This window comes from Pinus tabuliformis, chromosome 1_1, assembly GCF_031772625.1.
Source record: "Pinus tabuliformis cultivar Carrire ecotype Pingquan chromosome 1_1, CPIR1, whole genome shotgun sequence".
Classification (NCBI taxonomy): Eukaryota; Viridiplantae; Streptophyta; class Pinopsida; order Pinales; family Pinaceae; genus Pinus; species Pinus tabuliformis.
Window position 1 is genome coordinate 418,550,811 of NC_142297.1, and position 25,625 is coordinate 418,576,435.

General features: G+C 37.0%; 2 protein-coding genes across 3 annotated transcripts in view; both read right to left on the reverse strand.

Moving 5' to 3' along the window:
• Positions 1-19,189: 19,189 nt before the first annotated feature.
• LOC149213481 (TMV resistance protein N-like) overlaps positions 19,190-25,625 on the reverse strand; it is a 32,397-nt gene continuing 25,961 nt past the window's right edge. Inside the window, exons 8-9 of one of the 2 annotated variants that reach the window (XR_016250827.1) lie at positions 19,675-19,792; positions 19,190-19,565 (exon numbers count right to left, since the gene is read on the reverse strand). Coding sequence is in view for 1 of the 2 variants with exons in the window: in XM_089392025.1 (XP_089248151.1) it covers positions 23,303-23,352 (50 nt within the window). In the remaining variant the exon portion in view is untranslated. Of the gene's footprint in view, positions 19,566-19,674; positions 19,793-23,179; positions 23,353-25,625 lie in introns of those variants that run through there. The other variant, XM_089392025.1, reaches the window with a different exon arrangement.
• LOC149213482 (toll/interleukin-1 receptor-like protein) lies at positions 21,482-21,952 on the reverse strand. The gene has a single exon (XM_089389042.1). The coding sequence runs from the start codon at positions 21,950-21,952 to the stop codon at positions 21,482-21,484; it is 471 nt and encodes a 156-aa protein (XP_089245168.1).

The following is a 25,625-nucleotide window of genomic DNA, read 5'->3' on the forward strand; positions in this document are numbered from 1 at the left end:
TCCGGATTATAAGAAGCTCAACAAGCTCACTATTAAAGATAAATTTCCCAGTCATGTCATTGATGAATTATTGGATGAATTGCATTTATTGATTTACTTCACCAAGTTGGATATTCGTTCAGGATATCATCAAATCAGAATGAAGACTGAAGACATTCTGAAAACAACATTTAGAACTCATGAGGGTCATTATGAATTTTTGGTCATGCCTTTTGGCCTTACCAATGCACCTTCTACATTTCAAGGTTTGATGAATTCCATTTTCAAATCCTTCCTTAGAAAATTTGTGCTAGTATTTTTTGATGATATACTAATCTACAACAAGTCTTGGAAGGATCATGTTCAACATGTTGATAGGGTGCTCAAACTATTGGAGGAGAAACAATTATATGCAAAAAGCTCCAAATGTTTCTTTCGAATACAAGAGGTGGAATATCTGGGTCATATTGTATCTCATGAAGGTGTTAAGGTAGACCCTAGCAAATTTAAAGCCATTAAGGAATGGAAAATCCCCACATCCATAAAGCATCTGCGAGGATTTCTCGAGTTGATAGGGTATTATCGCAAGTTTTTTTAGAATTATGGGAGAATAGCAGCACCTCTAACAACATTATTGAAGAAAGATGCATTTTCATGGACTCCAGAAGAAACAAAGGCCTTCGATCATCTTAAAGAGGCAATGTGCCAAGCACCGGTCTTAGCTACACAGAACTTCACAAAAACCTTTATTGTGGAATGTGATGCTTCAGGAAATGGAATTGGTGTTGTTTTAATGCAAGATGAAAGACCCATTTCTTTTGAAATTCGTCCAATCTATTTACATAAAGCTATTTATGAGAAGGAAATGTTGGCAATACTATATGCACTTAAGAAATGGCGATCCTGCCTAATGGGAAGACACTTCAAGGTAAAAATGGATCATGATAGTCTTAAATACTTTTTAGAACAAAGATTATCCTTTGAAGAGAAAAAAAATGGGCCACAAAGATGTTGGGATATGACTTTGAAATCATTTACAAAAAAGGGAAGCAAAATGTTGTGGCAGATGCACTCTCAAGAAAGGATGGGGATGTGGAAGCATTGTTTTGTGTTATTTCTATTATCCAACCAGATTGGATAAACGAAGCAAGGGATGAATGGAAGAAGGACGAAGAAGTGTGGCCACTCATTCAAAAGTTGCAGAAGATCCCAATTCAAACAATATTGCCAGAACTTGACGAGGAAGGAAAAATCATGTTGAAGCCTGGAGCAGTCACAGAAACAAGAACCCGACAACTACGAAATGGATCAATGTCAGAGTATCTCATCAAGTGGAAGAACTTACCCACTGAAGATTCCACATGGGAGGACAAGAATTTTACACAGAAGCATCAAGAACTACTCAAGCATTGAGGACAACACTTTTTGAAGGAGAGGGGCATGTTAGGTCCCTATACTACTAGTGTAACCCCTATTGTTATTAGTCCAACTCCATTAATATATTGTTGTGCCCATGTAGTCCCCATATTGTTATTATTATGCGCCATAGAAGCCCACTATTGTTATTATTGTGCCTTTACATTATTATTGTTATGTCGGCTCTGATTATATTATGACCCCTTCGACTCATATATATAAAAGGAGGTCTTGTCATTTGCATCATGGAAGAATTGTTCATTTGTGTAATGTAAAGGAGGTTGCCCCCTCGAAGAGGCTTATTTCTAAGGCGTTGATCTATCTTTTCTATCTTTTTGTGAGCTGGTTTCATAACACCGTTGCAGTACTAAATATGGCCATGATATTTTGTAACCCTGACAAGTCCCCAACACCACCATTGAGGAAAAGTAGAACACCATCTACAAAGAGAAAATGAGTCATAATGCAGTTATTTGTTATCCTGATTCCTTGTAATCGCCCCAACCAGTGATCATCCAAAATGGGCCTGATAAGGCCCTCCATGATGAGTAGGAATAATAGAGGGGGAGGGGGCATCCTTGCCTGAGTCCCATTTCCGAGTGAAAGAAAGGAGAAGTGATCCAGGTGGATGTTGGTGGCCACCCACCTAGCCCATTTGGACCCCCACAACTGTCTCTTTCAGCTTTTTTCAGTTTCCTAAATTGTAGCACAGTTTACTATTTTTAGCAGTTTTTCGGGTCCTGAACTTCCGAAGCTGTTTTGAGGCCCTAAACGACGTTTTTTTTGAAATCTGGGGCAACATGGTCCATGGACCAATGTTGCCTCCCAAAGTGGCAGTACTCGGATAGATCTTTCTAACGAGCTATTGTATGCGTCAAATGGAGATCGTATGCCAAAGTTACGACCCTAGGAAATTGATGTACCAATTTACCCAAACGGGGCCCACAATTTGGTGTTTCATCTTCTAGGGTTAGGTTTCGGGATGTGAAAGGTTTTCCATTGTTTCTCAAAAATAAATAGGCCTTCAAGCCTCATTGTAACACAGTTCAGAATAGTTCAGAGGCATGTAGCCGCCACATCTCTTCTCAGAGATAAGCTACCAACACCCTAGCTGGTTTATTCCCATTTCTTTTTGTAAGCATATTTCAGTATTTTACAGTAATGAAATGAAGTATTATTTCCGCTGCATATCTGTCTTTATGGTTATCTCTATGTTTTATTGCATTCCTGTCTAAATCCGGATCAAGAAGCCAATCCATTTATAAGGACACTGAAAGATACATTTGTTATACAGAACATAATCCAATTGATGAACTCCATGGGAAAACCTAGATGAGTTAAAAGCATTCTGATATATAACCAACTAGCACAATCAAAAGATTTTGAGAGATCTACCTTGAGTATCATACCTTTCAACTTCTTTGTCTTAATGGAATGTAGGACCTCCTGTGCTGTACCTACAGCTTCATGTATCTGTTGATCCTAAAGGAAAGCAAATTGTTCAGAGGAGATGTGGGAGGATAAGATTGGGCGGAGGCAATTTGAAATGATTTTGGAAATGATTTTATATATACAGTTTCAGAGTGAGATGGGGCGGAAATCATTCAAGGAGTCAGGGTTGTCAGATTTTTGGATAAGTGCAATAAAAGTGGAGTTGAAGGCCTCGTTCATACACCCAGAGATTCAACACTCTTCGATGACTTTGAGGAGGTCCTCTCCTAAGATTTATCTGCATAGAACTCAACAGACCATCCATCTGGTCCAGGGCTCTTGTCCTTCTTGAACCATTTCAGAGTAGCTTCAAGCTCCCCCATTGTAATAGGCTTATTGAGATCCTCAACATCCTCCTGATTAACAAAATGGGGGAATAATTGTGCCACTCTGATGATTTCAGCCAGTGATGCATTGGGAGGGGCCTTATAGAGATGCTTGAAGTGTGAGGTACCGAGAGAGGCTAAGTGCTGAAAGGAGTGAACCCTGATGCCCTGTTCATTAGTCATATGCCATATGGTGTTGATTGCTTTACGTCCATTAGCGAATTTGTGGTAGAATTTAGTATTGTCATCACCTTCTTGAAGCCAAATGGCTCTACTCCGTAGCCTCCACGACTCTTCTCTGTCTCTAAGGATCTTGTCCCTTTGGGCAATAAGGGATGTGAGCCTCTCCTTATGCTCAAGAGTTAGATATCCCCTCCCGTGTTCATCTTCCATGGAAGCAATCTCTGCTTCAGTGTTTCTCAAGACTTCATCTTCGTTCAGTCTCTTGTTATGAGCCCATCTATTGGAGAGGCGCTTTAGATTGTTTAAATTGTGAGCAAATCCTTCTAATATGTTACCTCCTGCACCAGGAGGATGGGTCTTCCAGTAGTTGGTGACAAGCTTGATGTAGTCAATATATTTTAACCATGTAGCATTGAACTTAAATGGTACTTTTGGCTTGTTTACACATCCACTAATATCAAGGTATATGGGTGAATGATCCGACAGACCCCTTGATCCAACCCACTATTGATAGTTACACCCAATTCCAAGGAGTCGTTCTTTTAGTAAGAAGCAGTCTAATCTTCTGGCCAGCCTTGCTTCCCCAGTCCATCTGTTCCTCCAGGTGGGTTGTAATCTGGCAGATGGAATATATATAAGGCCATGATCCTCCAATACTTTCTCGAAGTAATCTAATAGAGTATCAATCTGTGCATTTTGTCCCCATGATTCAAAGTATCCAATGGAGAAGTTTAGGCCTCCTCCCAATATAATATTATCCACTTGCAGGAGGCTGGATCTAAGCAGATGCTCCTAGAAGAAAGCCTGATTTTGACATGGACCATATACATTGATCATTCTGATTTCAATACCTAGTTCATATTTGAAAAGGTCTGCCCCGATGAATCCAGATCCCCCCCAGATATTGTTCAGTTTAATAGTCCTGGAGTTATACCCCATCGCGATGCCTTCGGACCTCCCATGTACATCTAGGGCATGAAAATGCCATCCGAGAATCATGGATTCAAGAAGGTGTGAAATGGTCTTCGCTAAACCCAGAGTCTCCTGAAGAAATATGACATCCACCCGTTCAATGCATAGGAGCCTACAAAATGCTAGTTTTTTATCGGGACTAGCTAACCCTCTGCAATTGTAGGAGAGCAACTTCATGAGGGGGAGGACACCATGTGTTTTGTGCTCTAAGAACTTGGTCAATTGCTAGTTGATGACCTGCGATGACATCCAAGCCTGCCTGTTGCTTGGCCTTGGAGAGGGATGAAGGTCTGCCCCAAGGTGGTTTGGGGGGATGGGAGGGGGTATGATCCCAATGCCTATGGTATCCAGAAGCATAGACCTGAGAAGTGATGGAAGGTTGTAGGGGTGAGATCGATTCCCAGAATTAGAGTCTGTGGAATGAGCAGAAGAGATGGTCGGCTCAGGGAAGGATGGAGGGGTGCAAGAGATAGTGGGAGGGGGTGGATTCAGAGAGTAGGCCAAAGAGTGTGGAGAAGAGCTAGTAGAAACAAAACAATGCTGTTTAGAGGAGGTAAAAGTAGATGCAATAGACGAATTAGAAAAAATGAAAGATCAAGGTGTAGACCTAGACATACCTGAAGAGAGTGCAGCCGTAGCAGCTGCCCGGGCCCTGGTCATAAGAGGAGAGGGAAGCCAAATGGGAGCATTGCCGCCCTTCTTCGGAGTCTCTTTGATCGCATTGTTCTGAGCAGAGCTGGTGGTCGCCTGTTGATCATGTGCCTCTGTGTCTATGATGGGTTCCGTCGTCCAGTGATCCAAAGCTTTAGTTGACTTGTTCATAGGGCATTCCTTGAATGAATTCCCAACCTTGTGGCACCTCCTGCACCGAAATGGAACCCCCTCATAATCGAGAATCAGGATATGCGTGTAGTGTTTCTAGTGCAAAGTAATTTTCTCTTCTAGGCCCTCCCTTGTGTCGAGGTGAACCAAAATCCTCGCTAGAGACATATTGCCCAAAGATAGATATGAGTTGTCATGCTCCAGGTAGGTTCCCAGGGTGTTCCCAATACGACGAAATATATCCTCGGACCAGAAGTGTAGGGGAAATCCAGGTAGTCTAACCCACAGTGGCCCTGCACCCATTTGCTCCCTCTCAGGGTTGAAAAGAGGGCTCCATCTTTTGAGCAGCACAGGGGTGTGCTCAATATGCCAGAATTTGGATAGAATCCATGTTGTGTGTTCAGCCCTTGCAAAGCGGAGCGTGAACCATCCCCTGACAAGTGTTTGTACAAATGGGAGTTCTGTCAAGATGTGCCCCCATATTTCGGCTGTCCACTGCTTGAGCCTAGCCGTGGAGTAATTCTATCCTTGTACCTGTCCAACTAAAACCCTATCAGCAGTATCCAGTGCTTCACCCATTTGTATGTCTTCGTCGAGACGAAGAACGATGTTTTGATGTTTTTCCTTCACACACTTAGCCTTCTTCCCTTTCTTATGGCTCTTTGCGTTGTCGTTGTCCTGAGGAGTTACTAGAGGGGGATTTTGTTCATCTGGATGGTGCTCATAAGAATTCTCTTCAATATCTGGTGGGGTGCCCCCAAAACATCCAGAGGTGGGAGGCACCGAATAGTGTGAGAGAGGTGGTCCATCGGATAAAACAGGGGGGCCTCCTTTAGGAGCAGAAGAGGGTAAATGAGTAGAGATGTCGCCTGAGGGTAAAGCAAGTAACCCGGGGGGTAAATGGAGGGGTTCGGGCTAATGCAACTGGCCATAAACTGTAGGGTTGTCGGCGAAGGTGGAGGAGTAGTGGAAGCCGGCCATGAGGGAGGGTCCTCTGGCAAGGGTGCAATCGGACAAGAGGGTCCCGAAACAGATGACGAGGGCAAAGGAACTGTCCGGGATAAAACATCATGCAGACCGGGGTTTTGGGGAAATGACCCTTCTGTTATTGGGGGAGGAGACATCATCCAGATGGAAACAGAGGTAAAAGGATCCTTAGTATAGTCTACTTGGTCAAGCTCCATGATCGTAACTGACTGGAAACGACGTGCTAGCTTCCAGGAGTCCCTGAAATGTCGTTCGTCGGTGGTTCGCTGCACAACCAAGAAAGAATAACAGAACATGAGGGCCGCCTTGAGTGTGTAGGGTGCAGATGGTAACGACGACAGAGTATACAGGTAAGGTCTTGACGGGTAGAAGGTTCAGACGCGATAGAGAGCATGTGACCAAACCCTAGCTTGCATCAAGCTGCAACCGATATTTTCACGGAGCTCCATCTTCTAAATTAGAGTCTACCTTTAATCATTAACTTATTTAATAATTAAATTAATTATTAAATATTTAACATTAAAAAATCATAATTACATAACCAAATTAAATATTCAATATTATCTTAAAAAAAATCATAAAAGTCATATTATATAGTTTAAGTATTGAATCTTTTATATTTCTATCTAAAATTAAATTAAATTTAAAAATATAAAATATTAGATAATTTTTTTAAATATTAATTTTATTTTAATAATTAAAAATATAATTTTAATAATAAAAATTGATATTCTAACATTATTTTTATAATCCCTATCCATATTCTTTTTTTTGGCAGTGGTTCACGGATACCCTGGTCAACGGGTGGCGCTATGTCCATGGAAAATTTTGGGTTGATCGACCTTGAAGGGAATCTAGCACCACGGCCCACTAGCCAGGCCTAACCCCAAGGGCTTCGTGGAGAATGGACCTTGTGACCTCTCGATGGCGAGGCACTGATTTTGACCAACTGAGCTAATCCTTGGGGCTTATAATCCCTATCCATAATTATAAAATAATAAAATCGTAAAACATTTAAATTTCTGCATCTCCTTGGGAAACCACATCTTTCCCACATTCCCAACCTTATTTATCTGCCTTCAAAACTACACCATACGTACACGAAAAAGTTAAATGTACTCTGATAGATGTACACTTGTGCTTGTTTAAATGATATGTCATATATGTACGTGTGTACTAAGTTTTATAGGCCGAAATTGGAATTTTTGCTTCCATGCATGTATTTTTCCTATTATTTGGAATTTTGACATCCTCTCATTTTACATTAGTATTAAATGTTAATTAGATCATCTTTTAATAAATATTGAAAATAATATGGATGGTACAATAGTAGTTAATGATTCAGTACATTAATGTCAGTTTCTATCATCATTACATAATATGAGGTGAAATATTTCAACTAATAATATTTGAGATAAATGAATTTAACTTATTTTTTTAAATAATAAATTTGATTTCATAATGTTAAACTTTGGATAGACTTAAATTATTTTAGTCAAAGGGAAACTAATAGCAAATCAGTGGAAAACTAAATACGTTATATCCTGCCAGCGACAGGTATAATAATAAGCACATAAAAACTTTAATACTTACAATAAACTTTCATAACCTTTTATGCATTATACTTCTTTTCAAGACAACACTTTCTTGCATATGCATAAACATAAGTAAAACTATTCTTTACTTTTATATGTATCAACAAATACCAAAACCATAATTATCAAACACATGCAACACCTTAATTTTAAACCATGTAAATACATGATCTAAAAATTGCAGAAGAAGATCACTTTCTCACACTTGGCAAGTTTTAAATGGGTCTTTAAGACACCAACTTAATTCATCTGTGCAAGTTAACCATAAAAAACACAACATATATAATCATGCAACATTAAGAAGAATGACACCAGGGTTGATAACGGAGTCAACCCCTCCTGCGTTACGTCTTTGGGCCCTGCTCAAAAGGCTAGGCCTTACATTACATTACATTAATGCATTACATATCGAAGTTTGTTTGAATTTATATGGCACTTTATGGTTGAAAACCTATGGTTTTAATTAAACAACGCACATATTTCGCATAATATGCCATGGTTCGACAGTCCACACCATATGAGACCGATGACATATTTATCGTAACAACCATTCCATAATAAAACATGATCGTTGTATACCTTACCTCTTGTGGTGTTAACATCGAAATTCCACATTGGACCGACGACAATGATAGATTTCCACACTATATATAAACTGCCCTGCGCGCCAACTGTGCTCGACCCGTGGCATATCGTTGAACTATTCCCCGATGGTGAGGAGTCGATAAAACAACCGACGACAATGATCTGTTCACCCCGTGGCATAATTACATAACCATACTCCGCGCCATAACCTCCGCACAGTTTCGTGGCATGTGACGTGGACACTCCGGTGCTAACAGTTGACCACCGTGGCAGATTTCCACTCGGCACTTTTGTTTGGATGGTTGCATAAACTCCGGCAGCTTACCATAACTCCACATTGCAAATTGTATATGGGATGTAATGTTTTAATTAAAGTTTTCAACTTTGTTGGTAATATGGCATATACCTTGGTTGTAATTAAAACTCCGCACCATATGTTTAAACATATGCACCCACCATTGCAAGTGAACCATAGTTGACATGTTGGCAATGTGTTATAAGGTAGTGTTGGTGGTTGTGAGTTCGAATCTCTTGGAACCCTACAATTGATAACAAAATTTTTCAAAGGCTATGGAGAGGCCACGTGGCAACCATTCATGGCCCACGTGGCGCTCTTGCATTGGTTCACCATTCATGGGCCCACGTGGCGCTCTTGCGTTGGTTCAATTAATGGCAACCATTCATGGGCCCACGTGGCGCTCTTGCATTGGTTCACCATTCATGGGCCCACATGGCGCTCTTGCATTGGTTCAATTAAAATAAATCAATTGGTGCTCTTGCGTTGGTTCAATTAAAATAAATCAACTGGTGCTCTTGCGTTGGTTCAATTAAAATAAATCAACTAATCAACAAACCAAAATGAGCCACCTGGCGAAATTCGAGCACGCCACATTGTTAATTGGAACCTTGACCAACCCTTGCCATTGACTTTGACTTGCGATGACTTTGACTTTTCACCTGTTTAGAGGCAAACTTCAACGGGCGTTTTCTCCCTCATACAGAGGTCAAATGCATACGGAGGTCAAATGCGAAATTGGATATACCACCGAAATCAATGCGTCGAGCTCTTCGACTTGGCATGGATTTCGACCTTGACCAACACCTGCCATTGACTTTGACTTGCGGCGACTTCAACTTTTCACCTGTTTAGAGGCAAACTTCAATGGACGTTTTCTCCCTCATATGGAGGTCAAATGCATACGGAGGTCAAATGTGAAACCGGATATACCACCGAAATCAATGCGTTTAGCTCTTGGACTTGGTATGGATTTCACGAGCATTTGGGATGGTAAACTTCTGTACATGTCGAGAACAATTTTGCTACCTAAGACCATCTTCATCTTCAAACATATAACAAACTTCGACTGGAATTTAACAAGATCCATCCTGGATCAATACAAAAATTCTTGATCCAGATAAGAAGAAATAGAACGAGATCCCTTTATGAGATAAGTAGTATAATTTTCAAATATGTCTCCCTCTCAACCAGATTTGAGAGAAATTTTTATAAGCAATAAACTTTAATACTTACAATATTCTTTCATAACCTTCTATGCATTATACTTCTTTTCAAGACTAACACTTTCTTGTACATGCATAAACCAAAGTAAAACTATTCTTTACTTTTACATGTACTATTATTTATTGTTTACTTTTACTTTTATTCTTTAAAAATGATGGGTACTCCTATCCATCATGGAATTTTTTTTATGATGCTTTTATTTTTAAACCGCCCTTCACATTACTTTTAATATTTACTTTTACCAATCTCATCTAATTTATGCAAATTATATTAATAATTTCTCTTATATGAAAAGAAAAAAGTGGGGAAGCCTCCAAATCTTGAAGTGAGTGCAATTGAATTTTGAAGACATTAGGGTAAAAAAAGACACGATTGCCAAAAATAAGTTTCCAAGGTTTTGTTTTTGGGTTTTTTCAATAGAAAAAAAAAAACTTCTTTCATTATCAAAACAAAAGAGGTTACATTAGCCCAAGTCTTTCTTGCTCATAAAATGACTAAAATAAGACAAAAACATTGCACCAAGATACACAAAAACATCTTAATACCATATATCAAGGGGAAAACCACCCAACTTAGGAGCAAGAAAAAAAACAGAGAAAACAAATTGTAAAGGGGACAACTATCATTGGTTCCTATCTACAAATGTAGGTTGACTCATCACTGTTATTCAAGGAAAACCCTGACACCTAAAATTATTAATTGGTGGTCTATAAAGGGCTTTCAATCCTCCAAGATGCCTAAGGTTTTTAGGCAATTACCCTGTTTCCTTATATGAAAAAACCAACTCTTAATCAATAAATATAATGATTAATATGCTATAAATATTTTACATTATCATCTCAATTTATTTTAATTTTATTTTTTTTGTTTACATTTCCCAAATTTATGTAAACATGTTCTCTCACCTTCCTTAAATCTAAAAAAAATCAAATAGATTTTATAAGTTGGTATATTTTTTATCGGCTTTTGAGATTTCAACTCAATTTTTATTTTCCTTCTAAAAATGTAATAGGTAACAAGATTTAACTCGATTAAAAAGGGAAAGTGGAATTGGTTGAAAATCAATATCCGAGAAACAGGTATAGGTAACTGCTAATGAATTTGACATTGGCCATAGTATAATTATACCAGGAAAAAGGAGTCGTGGAAGTGGAGCCTCAACAATCCTACAACTTGTGTGTTGTCTGTACTCAAATAAGCTCCCCATGAGCTGCTACACTATCGACTCCAATGACAGGTAACCTGTGATGTAAGAACGTCTAAGAAAGACCCACCAAGGGAGATGACAGAGAATTGACAGCACCACCATGGATCACAAACATTCATAGAATAACAGAAGTCAGAGCTATGATAAACTTGGCCATGTTGACGACAACTTGGATTTGCTTTGATTTGAAGCGGATTCTTCGATCCTGCTGCGTTATATGAACATTGCGTGTTATCGGATGCAAAAATTCCAATCCAAACAAGACCAGTGCATCTGTGATAATAAAACAATTTGAATCCTAAAATGTTTTGTAAATTATTAACACTAAACTTGCTAAGATAAATATCAAATAACAAAGACAAAAATCTTCTATATTTTAATATCAATCCAACATAAAAGCAAATTTCTTACTCGATTCAAATGAAGGAAATCGACTGGCCTTTCAGATGTGTCACGCGTGAGAGCTCTTATTGCCGAGCTATATTTATAGGCCTTCAGATGCAGGGGCATAATTTTTCAAACTTGTGATGTGGCCAACTACGAATGTCTAAATAGCATTAAATGCACTTGAATATCAAGTACCCTACATGAACGCCATGTCATGTCACGGTTGAGATTGTACTTTACTTCCATGTGAAGATTGTATCTTCACATGGAATTAAAGTACAATCTCAACCGTGACATGACATGCATGTAGGGTACTTGATATTCAAGTGCATTTAATGCGATTTGGACATTTGAAGTTGGCCATGTCACAAGTTTGAAAAATTATGCCCCTGCATCTTAAGGCCTATAAATGTAGCTCGACAATGAGAGCTCTCATGTGTGACGGGTCTGAAAGGCCATTCAATTTCCTTCATTTGAATCGAGTAAAATTTGCTCTTATGTTGGATTATTATTACAATATTGAAGAATTTTGTGTTTGTTATTTGATATTTATCTAAGCAAGTTTAGTGTCAATAATTTGTAAAACATTTTAGGAGTCGGATTATTTTATTACCACAGATGCGCTGGTCTTGTTTGGATTGGAATTTTTGCCTCTGATAACACATAATGTTCATATAACGCAGCAGGATTGAAGAATCTGTTTCAAACCAAAGCAAATCCAAGTTGTTGCCGACATTGCCAAGTTTATCATGACTCTGGCTTTTGTTAATCTATGTGTGTTTTTGATCTATGGTGGCATTGTCAATTCTCTGCCATCTCCCATGGCGGGTCTTTCTTGGATGTTCTATAGCACGAGTTGCCTGTCGTTGGAGTCAATAGTATGGCAGCGCATGGGAGCCTATTTGAGTGCAAACATCACAAATGTTGTAGGATTGTTGAAGCCTCACTTCCATGACTGCTTTGTCTAGGTATAACTATACTATGGATAATGTCAAATTCATTAGCAGTTACTTGTGCCTATTTCTCGAATATTGAATTTCAACCAATTTCACTTTCCCTTTTTAATTAGGTTAAATCTTGTTACCTATTACATTCTAAAAAGGAAAATAAAAAATTGATTTGAAATCTCAAAAGCCCTTAAAAAATACACCAACTTATAAAATCTATTTGATTTTTTTTGAGATTTAAGCAAGCGGAAGGAAATGTTTACAAAAATTTAGGAAATGTAAACAAAACAATAAAATAAAAATAAATTGAGATGATAGTGTAAAATATTTATAGCATATTAATCATTATATTTATTAATTAAGAGTTGGTTTTTTTATTCAAGGAAACATGTTAATTGTCTAAAAATCTTAGGCATTTTGGAGGATTGAAAGCCCTTTATAGACCACCAATTAATAATTTTAGGTGGAATGGTTTTCCTTGAATAACAGTGATGAGTCACCCTACATTTGTGGATAGGAGCCAATGATAATTGTCCCCTTTACGAGTTCTGAGCTTTCTCTGTTTGTTTTCTTGCTCCTAAGTTGAGTGTTTTTCCCCTTGATATCTGGTATTAGGATGTTTTTCTGTATCTTGTTACAATATCTTTGTTTGATTTTGGTCCTATTATGAGCGACAAAGACTTTGGCTAATGTAACCTCTTTCTTTTTGATAATGAAAGAAAAAGTTTTTTTTCTATTGAAAAAAAAACCAAAAACTAAACCTTGGAAACTTATTTTTGGCAACTGTATGTTGTCTTTACCCTAATGTCTTCAAAATTCAATTGCATTCACTTCAAAATTTGGAGACTTACATGACTATTTGATTTTCATATAAAAACAATTATGAATACAATTTACAAAAATTAAAATTAAATGTCTTCAAAAGTCAATTGCATTCACTTCAAAATTTGGAGACTTACACGACTATTTGATTTTCATATAAAAACAATTATGGATACAATTTACAAAAATTTAAATTAAATGAATGATAAAAATAAATATTAAAAATTATTAAAAAACACAATTTGAAAATAAAACCATAAAAACAAATTCTATACTAAATAAAAGTGCCTCTCAAATTTAACCCCACCCCTCTCGTGTTGACGTCACACGGGGGCCATCCCCTAAGGTTCGGGGTGAAGACCCAACGATCTACCACGGATATGCTTTGAGGTTCCGGATGGAGACCCAATGATCAGGGTTGGAATTTGGATTTCTCTTTACCCGTCATACAATTTTTTTTTGACGTTTTGGGTCCTTATGCTTCCTGTCAAGAAACGTTATATTAAAAATTTTGCCCTTCAAGAGTGATGTTCTCATAATAAATAAACCTTTCACTAATAAAGTTTTGATTAAAAAATTACCATTCAATAAATAATTATGTTGAAAATTTTCATATATTTATCGTAGGGAAAAAAAACCAAAATTTGAAAAAACTCAGTTGTGGAGGTTTCAATAAAAAGTGTTGAACATTTGAAATTTGCTCATTTAAAGTATATAATCAGTCCAAGGTAAAAAGCTTGATGGTTATCCATTTCATATATTTAAATTATCATTTAAAGCCAACAATTTACATTATGCCACATGAATATTTAGATGCTATGTTTGGCTAAAGAGAGATTTCCAGAATATAGAGATTACTTCATTCCCAATCAATTTGATTAAATCTACATATTTACAATTGGTCATTAAAATTAAAATTTTGTTTTTTTCACCGTCAGTTAAAGTTTTAACAGATTTATTCGCTGTAAATAAGTTTAAAAACCAAGAATCTTTTTAAAAACAAAAAATAATTTTTGTTTTTATCACTGTCGGTTGAAGTTTTAACAGATTTATTCGCTGTAAAATAAGTTTAAAAACCTAGAAGCTTTTTGAAAACCAAAAGAAACTTTTAGTGGAATGTCAATTTCTAGGCCAAGAAACCATATTATGCATAGTGATAAACCCTTGTTTTAAAGAGTTGTGAGCAGTTACACATACAAATCTCTTGTGAAATAAAAAATTAAATTACTTATTAAATAAAAAATTAAAACGTAGCAACAATCAGACCCACAATGTTTGAAGAAAAATAAAATCAATCACTAACCTGAAGCGCAAATTTGCAGTTTCCTAGCAGTTTCCTTGGAGTCAATCTTGAACTTTTCTTGGAGTCAATCTTGAACTGGGCGTGCAAGGTAAGTCTGAATGGGCATATGCCTTGAGAGAGAGTGTCAGTGAAGTAGACAGCGCAAAGCTCTTCTGGGCATGTGCAATTTAAGGATGAAGCCAGCCACCAACAATATTAACAAGGCTTTCACATTGGCTTTGATTTGCAAATTTTCTATAAAAGCAAGGCAGTGTACATTCTGTAAAAGTAGCAGAAAGCAAGGTGGATTGTGATTCTATATACTATCTGGAAAGTTACCGTTCCTACTCTACTCTGATTCCAGATAATGCGGATCCGTAATTTAATATGTTTATAACTTACCGAGTCACCGATGCTGATTAGAATTTAGCATATTTTCAATTAAAAAAACTTGCCCAAAAAATACCTTGTTATATGAAAAATAAAGGGGCGTAAGTTGTAAGTTGTAACTATACCAACGCTGATTAGAATTTAGCATATTTTTAATTAAAAAAACTTGCCCAAAAAATACCTTGTTATATGAAAAATAAAGGGGCGTAAGTTGTAAGTTGTAACTATACCAACGCTGATTAGAATTTAGTATATTTTCAATTAAAAAAACTTGCCCAAAAAATACCCTGTTATATGAAAAAACTTGCCGCGTAAGAACGTTTTGGAAAAAGTTCCAAACGTCAAAAATCCGTCTTTTACTCTTCCAGGCACGTCACTCAAAATGGGCAATGACAAATTCCAGCCATCAAATACGTGCAAAAAGCCTTATGACGGGCAAAATGCCTGTCAAATTCCATCCCTGCCAACGATCCATCGCCCTCCGGACCATTCGACGGACTATATTCAATAGCCGTAGCCTAAAAATTACCTTTTTTGCTAAGAAAGTTATGGAAGTTCCGGTCATATTTTGAAAAAATTTGGTAAAGATTTTTGTAAATCTAAGTAAAAACTATTAAATTTTTTAATTTTATTGCTCTAGATGTTTTTGATGGTGCTGAATCTATTTCTACCATCAAAAACACATGATTCAAACACTTCATTTACAAAATTTTTTGAAATTATTTTATTCCAATTCCGACCACTTTTAACTGTCCAGGCAATTCTTCCAGGAGTAGTCTACCTAGGCGGTAGAATGGCCCGTTTTCCGTCACCGGCCGGAATTTCGTCCGGCTCCGGCCAAGGCAATCCCTTCGCCCTTTGCCACCCTCCCCTAGCTCCGCCACCCTCCTCTGGCAATCCTGACATTCCCTGACAGAAGATCCGATCGGGGCTGGCAATCCTGAAATCCCCTGACAGATCGGACATCCCCTGACATATCGAGTTCGAGCTGGAGAGTTATTGCCATTGGAAATTCGAAATGAGGAATCGCTTCCTCCTCGACACAGTCGGAGGTTCGTCCGAATTGTACCTGGGTGGCGAGCTGCAGAGTTTGGCGAGCTGCAGAGTTTAGGAATTGCAGAGCGGGAGGCGTCGGGTCCCTTATTGTCTATCCTTTAGTGAGAGGAGTATGATTTCCTGATTGTTGGACCTTCCCAACCTTCAAAAATCTCAATTCTTGAGATGTTTGGCTGCCCTAGTCTTCTCTTCTATTTGGGATTTGATATCTTCTTTGATTGTCTGTAAGTCCCTGCCCAATTATTTCCAGCATTGATTAGCTCTTGATAAAAAAATGGTTTCTTGCTTTCCAGAGATCCCAAATGATGAATCATGGACTTGCATTCCATATTCTCTTAATGATACTTGAGGTCCATTTTGACTTTGGCCATTTCGTTTCTGCTACTGATATTTCCAGGGAAGGAAGTGGTGGGTTATTGAATTGCATAAGCCATGATGTTCATGCTTCCTTGGCAGCTGGACAGTTGATTTAATATAACACAACATATTTTTGTAGCATTGGGTGTATGTATATACACAATATGCATGCACACACATACACAACCCTTTCCTGGTTTCCTGAAACTTTGAAAGTGGCATTTCCAATACACATTTTCAAAACCATACCCATTTTTCTGTTTCAGGTAACTTATCACTATAGCCTATGAATTTTAAATGCTCTTCTAAAGAGTCATCAAGCACCTGTTCTTGGCTATCTACTTTGGGTGATACCTAATACTCAATCTGGTAGTAATGTTTTGAATTTCTCTCAGCTATTTCATATTCTTGCCACACAGTTTTCATGGGGTATCCATGCCATGGAATGATTTCCTTCAACCGATGCAGGTTCTCTATAGGACAATGATACGGGATGTGATTGCTTATCATCAACCGTGACATAAATGGAGTCCTTTTTATTGGTGGCTGAGTCCTCTTAAAGTTCATGAAACTTTGTGCTTTGACATGGAATGTTGGGTTGTTTCGGGAGGCTATAGGTACATTGAAAACATGGGTGCCTGCAAAATTTGAGGAAAGTTTGAGCCTTCATCAGTGCAATATTAAAAATATGGGTGCCTGATGAGCACCGAGGAATGTTTGGGCCCTCATCAATGAAAAAGTAAAAGATCAATTATATGCCACTACTCTCCTGAATTTTCATGAAATTTTGAACTTTGACATGGAATGTCGAGTTAATTCACATGGCTCTGTAATTGTTCAACAAATTGAATTGTTGGTTCTTTTTACTGCAATGTTTCTGTATTTTCTCATGTAATTGGTCTAATACTGCAGACTAAGTTGTAACAATGCTGTATACACACCACAATTTGGGAATGAATTAGTGCTTTGGACATCAATCTAAATTGTTCTTCAAATATATTCTCAAATGATAGATCTGTTATATGATCAAAACAAATCTAATTTTATTTATGGTGTTCATATTTAAGAAACCTTTCATCACTGATCAAGTTATGCTCTCCAAGCCAAGCTCTGCTATATGTCTTGCAATTTGACAAAACCTGCAAACTGTGTGACATTTTCTCCCTTTTCTCATTTTTCCGAGTGACAAAGCCCTTTAATACAATAATATTAATTATAATTTACTAAACACAATTTCAATATAATAATATTAACTATATTTTATTAAATACTTCTTGCCAAAGAGAAGGAATACTCTTAAATAAACCAATTTTGCTTTTTTTTTTAATATTAATGTATCATTTTTATAAACACTTTCAATGTACTTTTTAAGGATAGTTACTATCATATGAAAAATCTTCTCTTAAATAAACAAAATTTGCCTTTTTTTTAATATTGATTTATCATTTTTATAAACACTTTCACTTTACTTTTGAAAGATAGTTACAATCGTATGAGAAATCTTCACTGTTAACAGATCCCCTTTTAGCATCAACATTCATCATCATTCAAGTTTTGGCAACCTTGAATTTAGCCTTCCCACTATGGCCCGTTGTGATTTGTTGGGCTGCAATATTAGCAACCTTTCACTGTTCACAAGTCACATTTTTCCCATTTTATAAATGTTTGAGATTCAAATGCTTCTCTCTGTAAATACTTTGAATTTAGCCTTGCCTTTTTATGCCTCACTGTCACTTTTTTCCCATTTTATAAATGTTTAAGACTCAAATGCTTCTCTCTGTAAATACTTTGAATTTAACCTTGCCTTTTTATGCCTCACTGTGGTTTATTGGGCTACTGCAATATTTACTATCACATGGAAAGCCTTTCACCGTTCACAAATCGATAAAGTGAGAATGGCAGTTCCCAACATGGTACATAATGTGGAAACGAAGTCGATATGACTTTTTTTTTAAATGTGGTACATCATGTGTAAACAAAGTCAATAGAAGAAAAAAGGGATCAGATTTGTAATATAGAGTTACCATTACATTGAATATTATTAAAAGAAGAAGAGATAATTCAGCACACTAGCTGAGATATCTCTCCCTTCAAAATGGGGTCACATTTCATCATTTCTAGTTTATGGTGAAAAAAAACAGGTCCTCAGACGCTATTTTGAAGCCATTTTACAAATTATTAGAATCATATGATTGTTTAGACCATCTTTTACAAGCATGTTTACTCAGCTTTCATGTGTAAATCTCATCAAGGTCTCTGGTGCTCGGAAGTGTATGTCTCAAGCTTTTTAGTAAATTTCTCAAATTCAAAATTATCTTTATCAATCACAACAAATTAGGTTTTTGTATACCTTAATCTTTGATAACTCAACTGTGTCATTTGACTGTAGCCCTTGCTCTGTATAACCATTCACAGCTGAGCATCCATTTACTAAACACCATGACAAATGACTGTTTAGTTAAAATTCTCAAATAGTTGGATTCATTGTGCAAAATTAGGGTAGAGAACGATACTGTTCTTTCATATATCGTACACTGAGAAAAGACTTGAAACCATACTATAAATCACCATGGTCAATTTATCATTTTTCTAAAAATAAAGATCAGAATCTTGATTTTACATGTTTCATATGTACAAGTTATCTTATTAGAAGAAAAGGAAATAAATTTGAAAAAAGAAAGTGAAAACGGAAGTACTCGTTCATCCACTCCCAACTGCAAGAAGATCCAAAAACATATTTTGAATAAACAGGATGAATTTGCAGGTTGCCTGAATGAAAAAATTGGTAACATATGATCTATTGAGCTTCAATTTTTGTCATACTGGGATGCAAATTGTGCATGCCACCTATGTCGGAGTTTGCAGGAACTTTGCATGAGCATTCCAGAGAAAATTCAGGGGCTCTTTTTCCCAAAAAAATATTTTACCACAAACCATTATCCAGCACTGTCTACAAAACTGTAAGTAAATATAATTACATTATCTGGACTCTGCCCAATCCTATACACTGCAAAAAGGTTCCAGAAATTGGAAGCACTTTAAGCAAAATGGAGAAATGGCTCCACTAAAAAGTTGAAAACTCATTGTCCTGCTGTTATTTGGCTTATTATGCCTTTTTCCGCAAGGACACGAGTATAATACAATGAAATCGCATGGCCTTTTCAACCCCTTCTGTTTCCAGCACAGCTCTCAACGCCATAACGAGCTAGTAATTGAACAAGTTTGTCTCTAGATAGAGGCTGCAAAGGGGAAAGAAAATTTAGGAACAAAATATATAACTCAGAAATAATGCACAGCATCGGAAGGAAAAATCAGGCCTGAAGAATATGTTGGATAGGTAATACATACCTTTGTCTGAAAATCATCCACACCAGCCTCAAAGGAGGTCTTTATCAGATTGCAAAGCATTTCCAGTGAGTGCAATAATTGGTGTCTTAACTCCCATGGATCTTCATTGTCTTGTAGCCTAACATAAAACCAGTTTTTTCCAGGGTAAGAATGAATCGAAATGTGAACCCACAATAAAATGTATTGTGCTATATGAGAACAGAGATGATTAAATTAAAAATTCACAACCAGCCAAAATGAAAAAAACCTACAGACACTCTGGCGAATTTGTCTCAAGGGTTTTACAATGAAAATAACAGCAACAAAATGTGGGCTCTTCAAAACAGGGGGTTTATTGTCATGTAAACCATGGCGATTGTTCCAGTGTCAAGTCCACTTGTCTGCACGTCAGCTCCCAAAATCTATCTGTCAATTTAATTGTTGAGGATACTCGTGTCCTCAAGGGTTTTACAATGAAAATAACAGCAACCAGCAACCAGAACCTGATGATTTTACATATCAGGGAATTTTGATTTCGCATTGAAATGAATTTCAATTAACAGAGTCGGAGGTTCGTCCGAATTGTACCTGGGTGGCGAGCTGCAGAGTTTAGGAATTGCAGAGCGGGAGGCACCGAGTCGAGGAGGAAGCGATTCCTCATTTCGAATTTCCAATGGCAATAACTCTCCAGCTCGGACCCGATCTGTCAAGGGATGTCCGATCTGTCAGGGGATGTCAGGATTGCCAGCCCCAATCGGATCTTCTGTCAGGGAATGTCAGGATTGCCAGGGGAGGGTGGCGGAGGAGGAGGGTGGTAGAGCTAGGGGAGGGTGGAAGAGGGCGGAGGGATTGCCTTGGACGGAGCCGGACGATTTTCCGGCCGGTGACGGAAAATGGGCCATTCTACCGCCTAGGTAGACTACTCGTATATGAAGTTGATATCACATAAAAATTAGTTAATATACTCAAATAGTTTATTAAAATATCTAGTTGAAGTATTTTTGAAAAGTATATTAAAATATCTAGTTGAAGTATTTTTGAAAAGTATAAGATTTAAACATTTGATTTACATATATATATATATATATATATACTTCTAATTACTGTATAACATGTTAATTTTTTTAATCATAAACGACATTATTTTTCTATTTAAAACATAATTTTTATTTTTATTTTTATTTTAAAGGAGTACAAACAAATTTACACATCTTTTTTTATACTAGGCTGTAGAAGAAGCGTCTAAACTCAATATAACAAGCCAAATTAATTTGGTATAAAAAATACATTTAAAAAAAAATATAATAAAAATATTTTCTTTAAAAAATAAATAAATGTAGAAATAACATAAAACTAATAACATTACAATGTTACATCATTTAAATTGCAATTTTTAATATATAGATTCAATGTTTATAGTTTTATACATAAAAAAAAACTGAGAGCAAACTCGCATATCAAGTACTCTATATGAAAAATAAGTAATATTAGATGTTGATGGGAATTTTTTGTAAAATTATATAAAGAAATTTTAAGTCAGATGAGTTTCGAATTATCTAGTTTATCTCCAGACAAAATAAAAAAAACTAATTATGGTATAATATGGATCAAACTAAATTATAGTATGATATGGATCTCATAACATTCATAATATAAATTACATTCATAATATAAATTACAGAAATCTGAATTCAAAAAATTCATTATAGATCACAAAAATATGTATTCAAAAATTCAGATCACAGAAATCTGAATTCAAAAAAAAATATATCAGAAATCTGAATTCAAAAAAAAATATGAGATATATTTAAAAAAATATGAGATATATTCACCTGTTATCTGTTTGGAATACGAGACCAGAAATTTCTGTGGCTTCCTTGAGTGCTCCCTTCCATTCCTCCACGACTTCGGTGGTGACTTTGCCTTTGGCTTCATGTTTTTGGAAGGCGGCGGCGTAAGGCCCCCTACTAGTGTCTCGAAGATGACGAGGCTCAACGTCACAGAAGACAGGTATAATCGTGCGCTCATGAGATGATCTCAAAATCCAACGCAGTTCATCCAAGCACGGACGTGATTCAGCGTAACTCTTAGAAAAAATCGCAATGTGAATGGAGGCACTGGCAATGGCTCTTCGGATTGCAGGGCAGATAGCATATCCAGTGCGAAGTTCCTCCATGTCCAGAAAGACGTTCAACCCATAGCGTGTTAGTTCACGGTGGATGAGGACCGCAAGGTTATTTTTGGTGTCGGGTCCCCTGTGGTTTATGAAAACCTGGTATGTTTCATGCACCGCCTCCATTCTAATCGAACCCAAGATGAAGATAGCGTTCCGTCTCTGAGAGCTAAGAGCGGTTGTTCAACGATCCAAGCGGCCCAGCAGATCCCGTAACTTGATGCCCTCAATTTGCTGAAGTCGATGAGAAAAATTAGAGTGAAATTTGATCCGAAACCCTAGGAACTGTTGTTCAACGCAGATGGACTCAATTTGCTGAAACTTGATCCGAAACCCTACGAAACTGCTATTTAAAATCCAAGCCTCCAGGTAAGTGCCAAACCCTCAGAACTGTTATTTAATATATGGAGATATATAGGAGATGATAATTGCAACTTTTAGGTACTTCCCATAATATTTTAATTGTAAATTCCAGGTAATTTCTCAATATATGGAAATATATAAATAGGAGATGACAGTTGCAAATTTCAGGTAATTTCTACAATATGACAATTGTAAATTCCAGGAAATAGATAAGAAATGACAATTGCAAATTCCAGGTAATTTTCCTAATATGAAAATTGTAAATTCCAGGTAATTTCTATAATATGACAATTCTAAATTCCAGGCACTTTCCCAATATATGTAGATAGAGCAGATGACAATTGCAATTTCCAAGTACTTCCCATAATATCACAACTGCAAATTCTAGATACTTTCTCAATATATGGAGCACAAGTCCAAATTCTAGATACTTTCTCAATATATGGAGGGAGATAGATAGGAGATGACAATTGCAAATTCCCAAGTACTTTTTCAATATACGGAGATAGATAGGAGATGACAATTGCAAATCCCGGGTACTTTCCATACTATGACAATTGCAAATCCCTGGTACTTTCTCAATATATGGAAATAGATAAGAAATGACAATTGAAAATTCCAGGTACTTTCTCAATATATGGAGTGGCGCCATCCTCGATGCACCGCACCAAGTGATAGACGCTGGCAGTGCACAGACTACCTCCGCTCCGTCAGCAAAATAACACTAAAATGCAGTAGGAAACAAATCTATTTAAGAACCAATATCAACAAGATACACTGTCCAAAGACATCTGGTAGATATCAACGTTATTTCGTTACCAAAAGGTCTTTTAAATGAATTTTTAGGTTTTAACTTTCATTAAACATTTTAGAATTAGAAATTATTTTTAATATATATAAAATAAAATAAAATAAATTTGAATTTTTGATATATATATATATATATATTCATGATTAAAAATGTCATTATATATTATGCTAAAGGTATATATGTCAAGTTATATTAAAAAATGTAATTGCAAACGGCTCCCCAAGGAACTAACAATGAAACAGTCCAGTTTCCCTGTCATTTTGCTATCACCATGAATCACTCATCATTAAATAAAAGTGACTTCATCCGAACTGTTCCGTTTCAGTCTCCAAATATATTCCTGAACCTGAGCCTGCATTATATCAAGGCCATATAGCAACACTCAGAGACAGCATATTTATGTTTCGCAACAAAAATTTAACATGACTTCAATAACAAACAACAGGACTTGCCAGCTGAAAATGACACCTTCCATTGATCTTATCTCAAGTATGACTTGTTTGCAAACTTCTAAAGCCTGGGTTTTACTGGCGAGCGTCACTATCCATCCCTTAGTTTCTGCATCCATGATTTCAGTTAGATCAGGACAGTTAAACCTGATCGTATAAATTTTCATCTTTAAATAATTTGGAGTCTTCTGTCCAAAGGCATAGCTGTAGAATTCTTTCTCCTGTTGGGACGTTGTTAGGGACGGTCTCATAGAGTTCATCTCGGGCATGAATATGACCTGCTTTAAATTTCACACGAAAGCGGGTACTCCCGTGACCGCGGTGATGAAGCACATCAATATTGCACTGTGTGATTGGACTGTTGGGGATTTTTCTGATAAAATCCCAAAAACAAAGAAAATAAATTCCACAGAGTCAATGCTCTGTTTCTACCTTGTCAGGATCTTTTTGTGCACAGGGAAGCAAAAAAATTTACTGAGGAACATAGTATTTCACCACCATAAAAACATTTCTATTAATTAAAACAAAAATCCAAATACATATTCATCCTCTTCGCTGAGAGGGATTCACCAAAAAAAACATTCAACCAAAACTCTGTTTTCACCTGAGAAATTACTGCTGTAGAACCCCTTTTACATTACGGCTGTAAAACAAATTTTTACATACTGGTGTAAAATCTTCTTTTACATACTCCTGAAAAAAGACATGGGCTCCACCATTTTCTTTATGCACTACTGTTCATTAATACATGATTTTCATTTGCTGCACCTTCGTTTTACAATGTCCAACAAAACATTACAACCCACAAAAAAAATCTTTGGCTGCTCCTCATTTTATATACCTCCCATGTGCAACAACCAAAAAAAACGTAGCACATTTCACTTGTTATATTTTCATAACATAATGGTCAACGCCCAACAACAAAAAAACATAACAGGTTTTCTTATTTATATTAATATGCCCTATGAGAAAAACTAAATGAATTACCTACACCTATGACAATTTATTAATAACATGTATGGTCAACCCAAAACTTGACTCAATGCAAGTTCCTATGCATCTTGGAGCAATCGACGGCGGAGGTTGATGAAGTAAATCGGACCGGGAGGCATCATATGACTGAACATTACCACCCGAGAAATCTGAAATGGTGACATATGGGAACAGCCACGCGTCAACTCTAAATTTTCTCGGGCCCTTGTGGAATATGAGTGGATAAAACAACCGACGACAATGATCTGTTCACCCCGTGGCATAATTACATAACCATACTCCGGGCCATAACCTCCGCACAGTCTCGTGGCATGTGACGTGGACACTCCGGTGCTAACAGTTGACCACCGTGGCAGATTTCCACTCGGCACTTTTGTTTGGATGGTTGCATAAACTCCGGCAGCTTACCATAACTCCACATTGCAAATTGTATATGGGATGTAATGTTTTAATTAAAGTTTTCAACTTTGTTGGTAATATGGCATATACCTTGGTTGTAATTAAAACTCCGCACCATATGTTTAAACATATGCACCCACCATTGCAAGTGAACCATAGTTGACATGTTGGCAATGTGTTCTAAGGTAGTGTTGGGGTTGTGAGTTCGAATCTCTTGGAACCTTGCAATTGATAACAAAATTTTTCAAAGGCTACGGAGAGGCCACGTGTCAACCATTCATGGGCCCATGTGACGCTCTTGCATTGGTTCAATTAAAATAAATCAACTAATTATAATCATAGCAAATCAACAAGTCAAAATGAGCCACTTGGCGGAATTCGAGCACGCCACAATGTTAACTGGAACCTTGACCAACACTTGCCATTGACTTTGATAAACCACATAATCATAGCAAATCAACAAGCCAAAATGAGCCACTTGGCGGAATTCGAGCACGCCACAATGTTAACTGGAACCTTGACCAACACCTGCCATTGACTTTGATTTGTGATGACTTTGACTTTTCACTTGTTTAGAGGCAAACTTCAATAGACGTTTTCTCCATCATAGGGAGGTCAAATGCAAAACCAACTTCAATAGATGTTTCCGTCATAGCAAATCAACAAGCCAAAATGAGCCACTTGGCGGAATTCGAGCATGCCACAATGTTAACTGGAACCTTGACCAACACCTGCCATTGACTTTGATTTGTGATGACTTTGACTTTTCACTTGTTTAGAGGCA

Coding starts and splice junctions, on each gene's coding strand:
- LOC149213482 (XM_089389042.1), bottom strand. CDS start 21,952: ATGGAGGCGGTGCATGAAACATACCAGGTTTTCATAAACCACAGGGGA.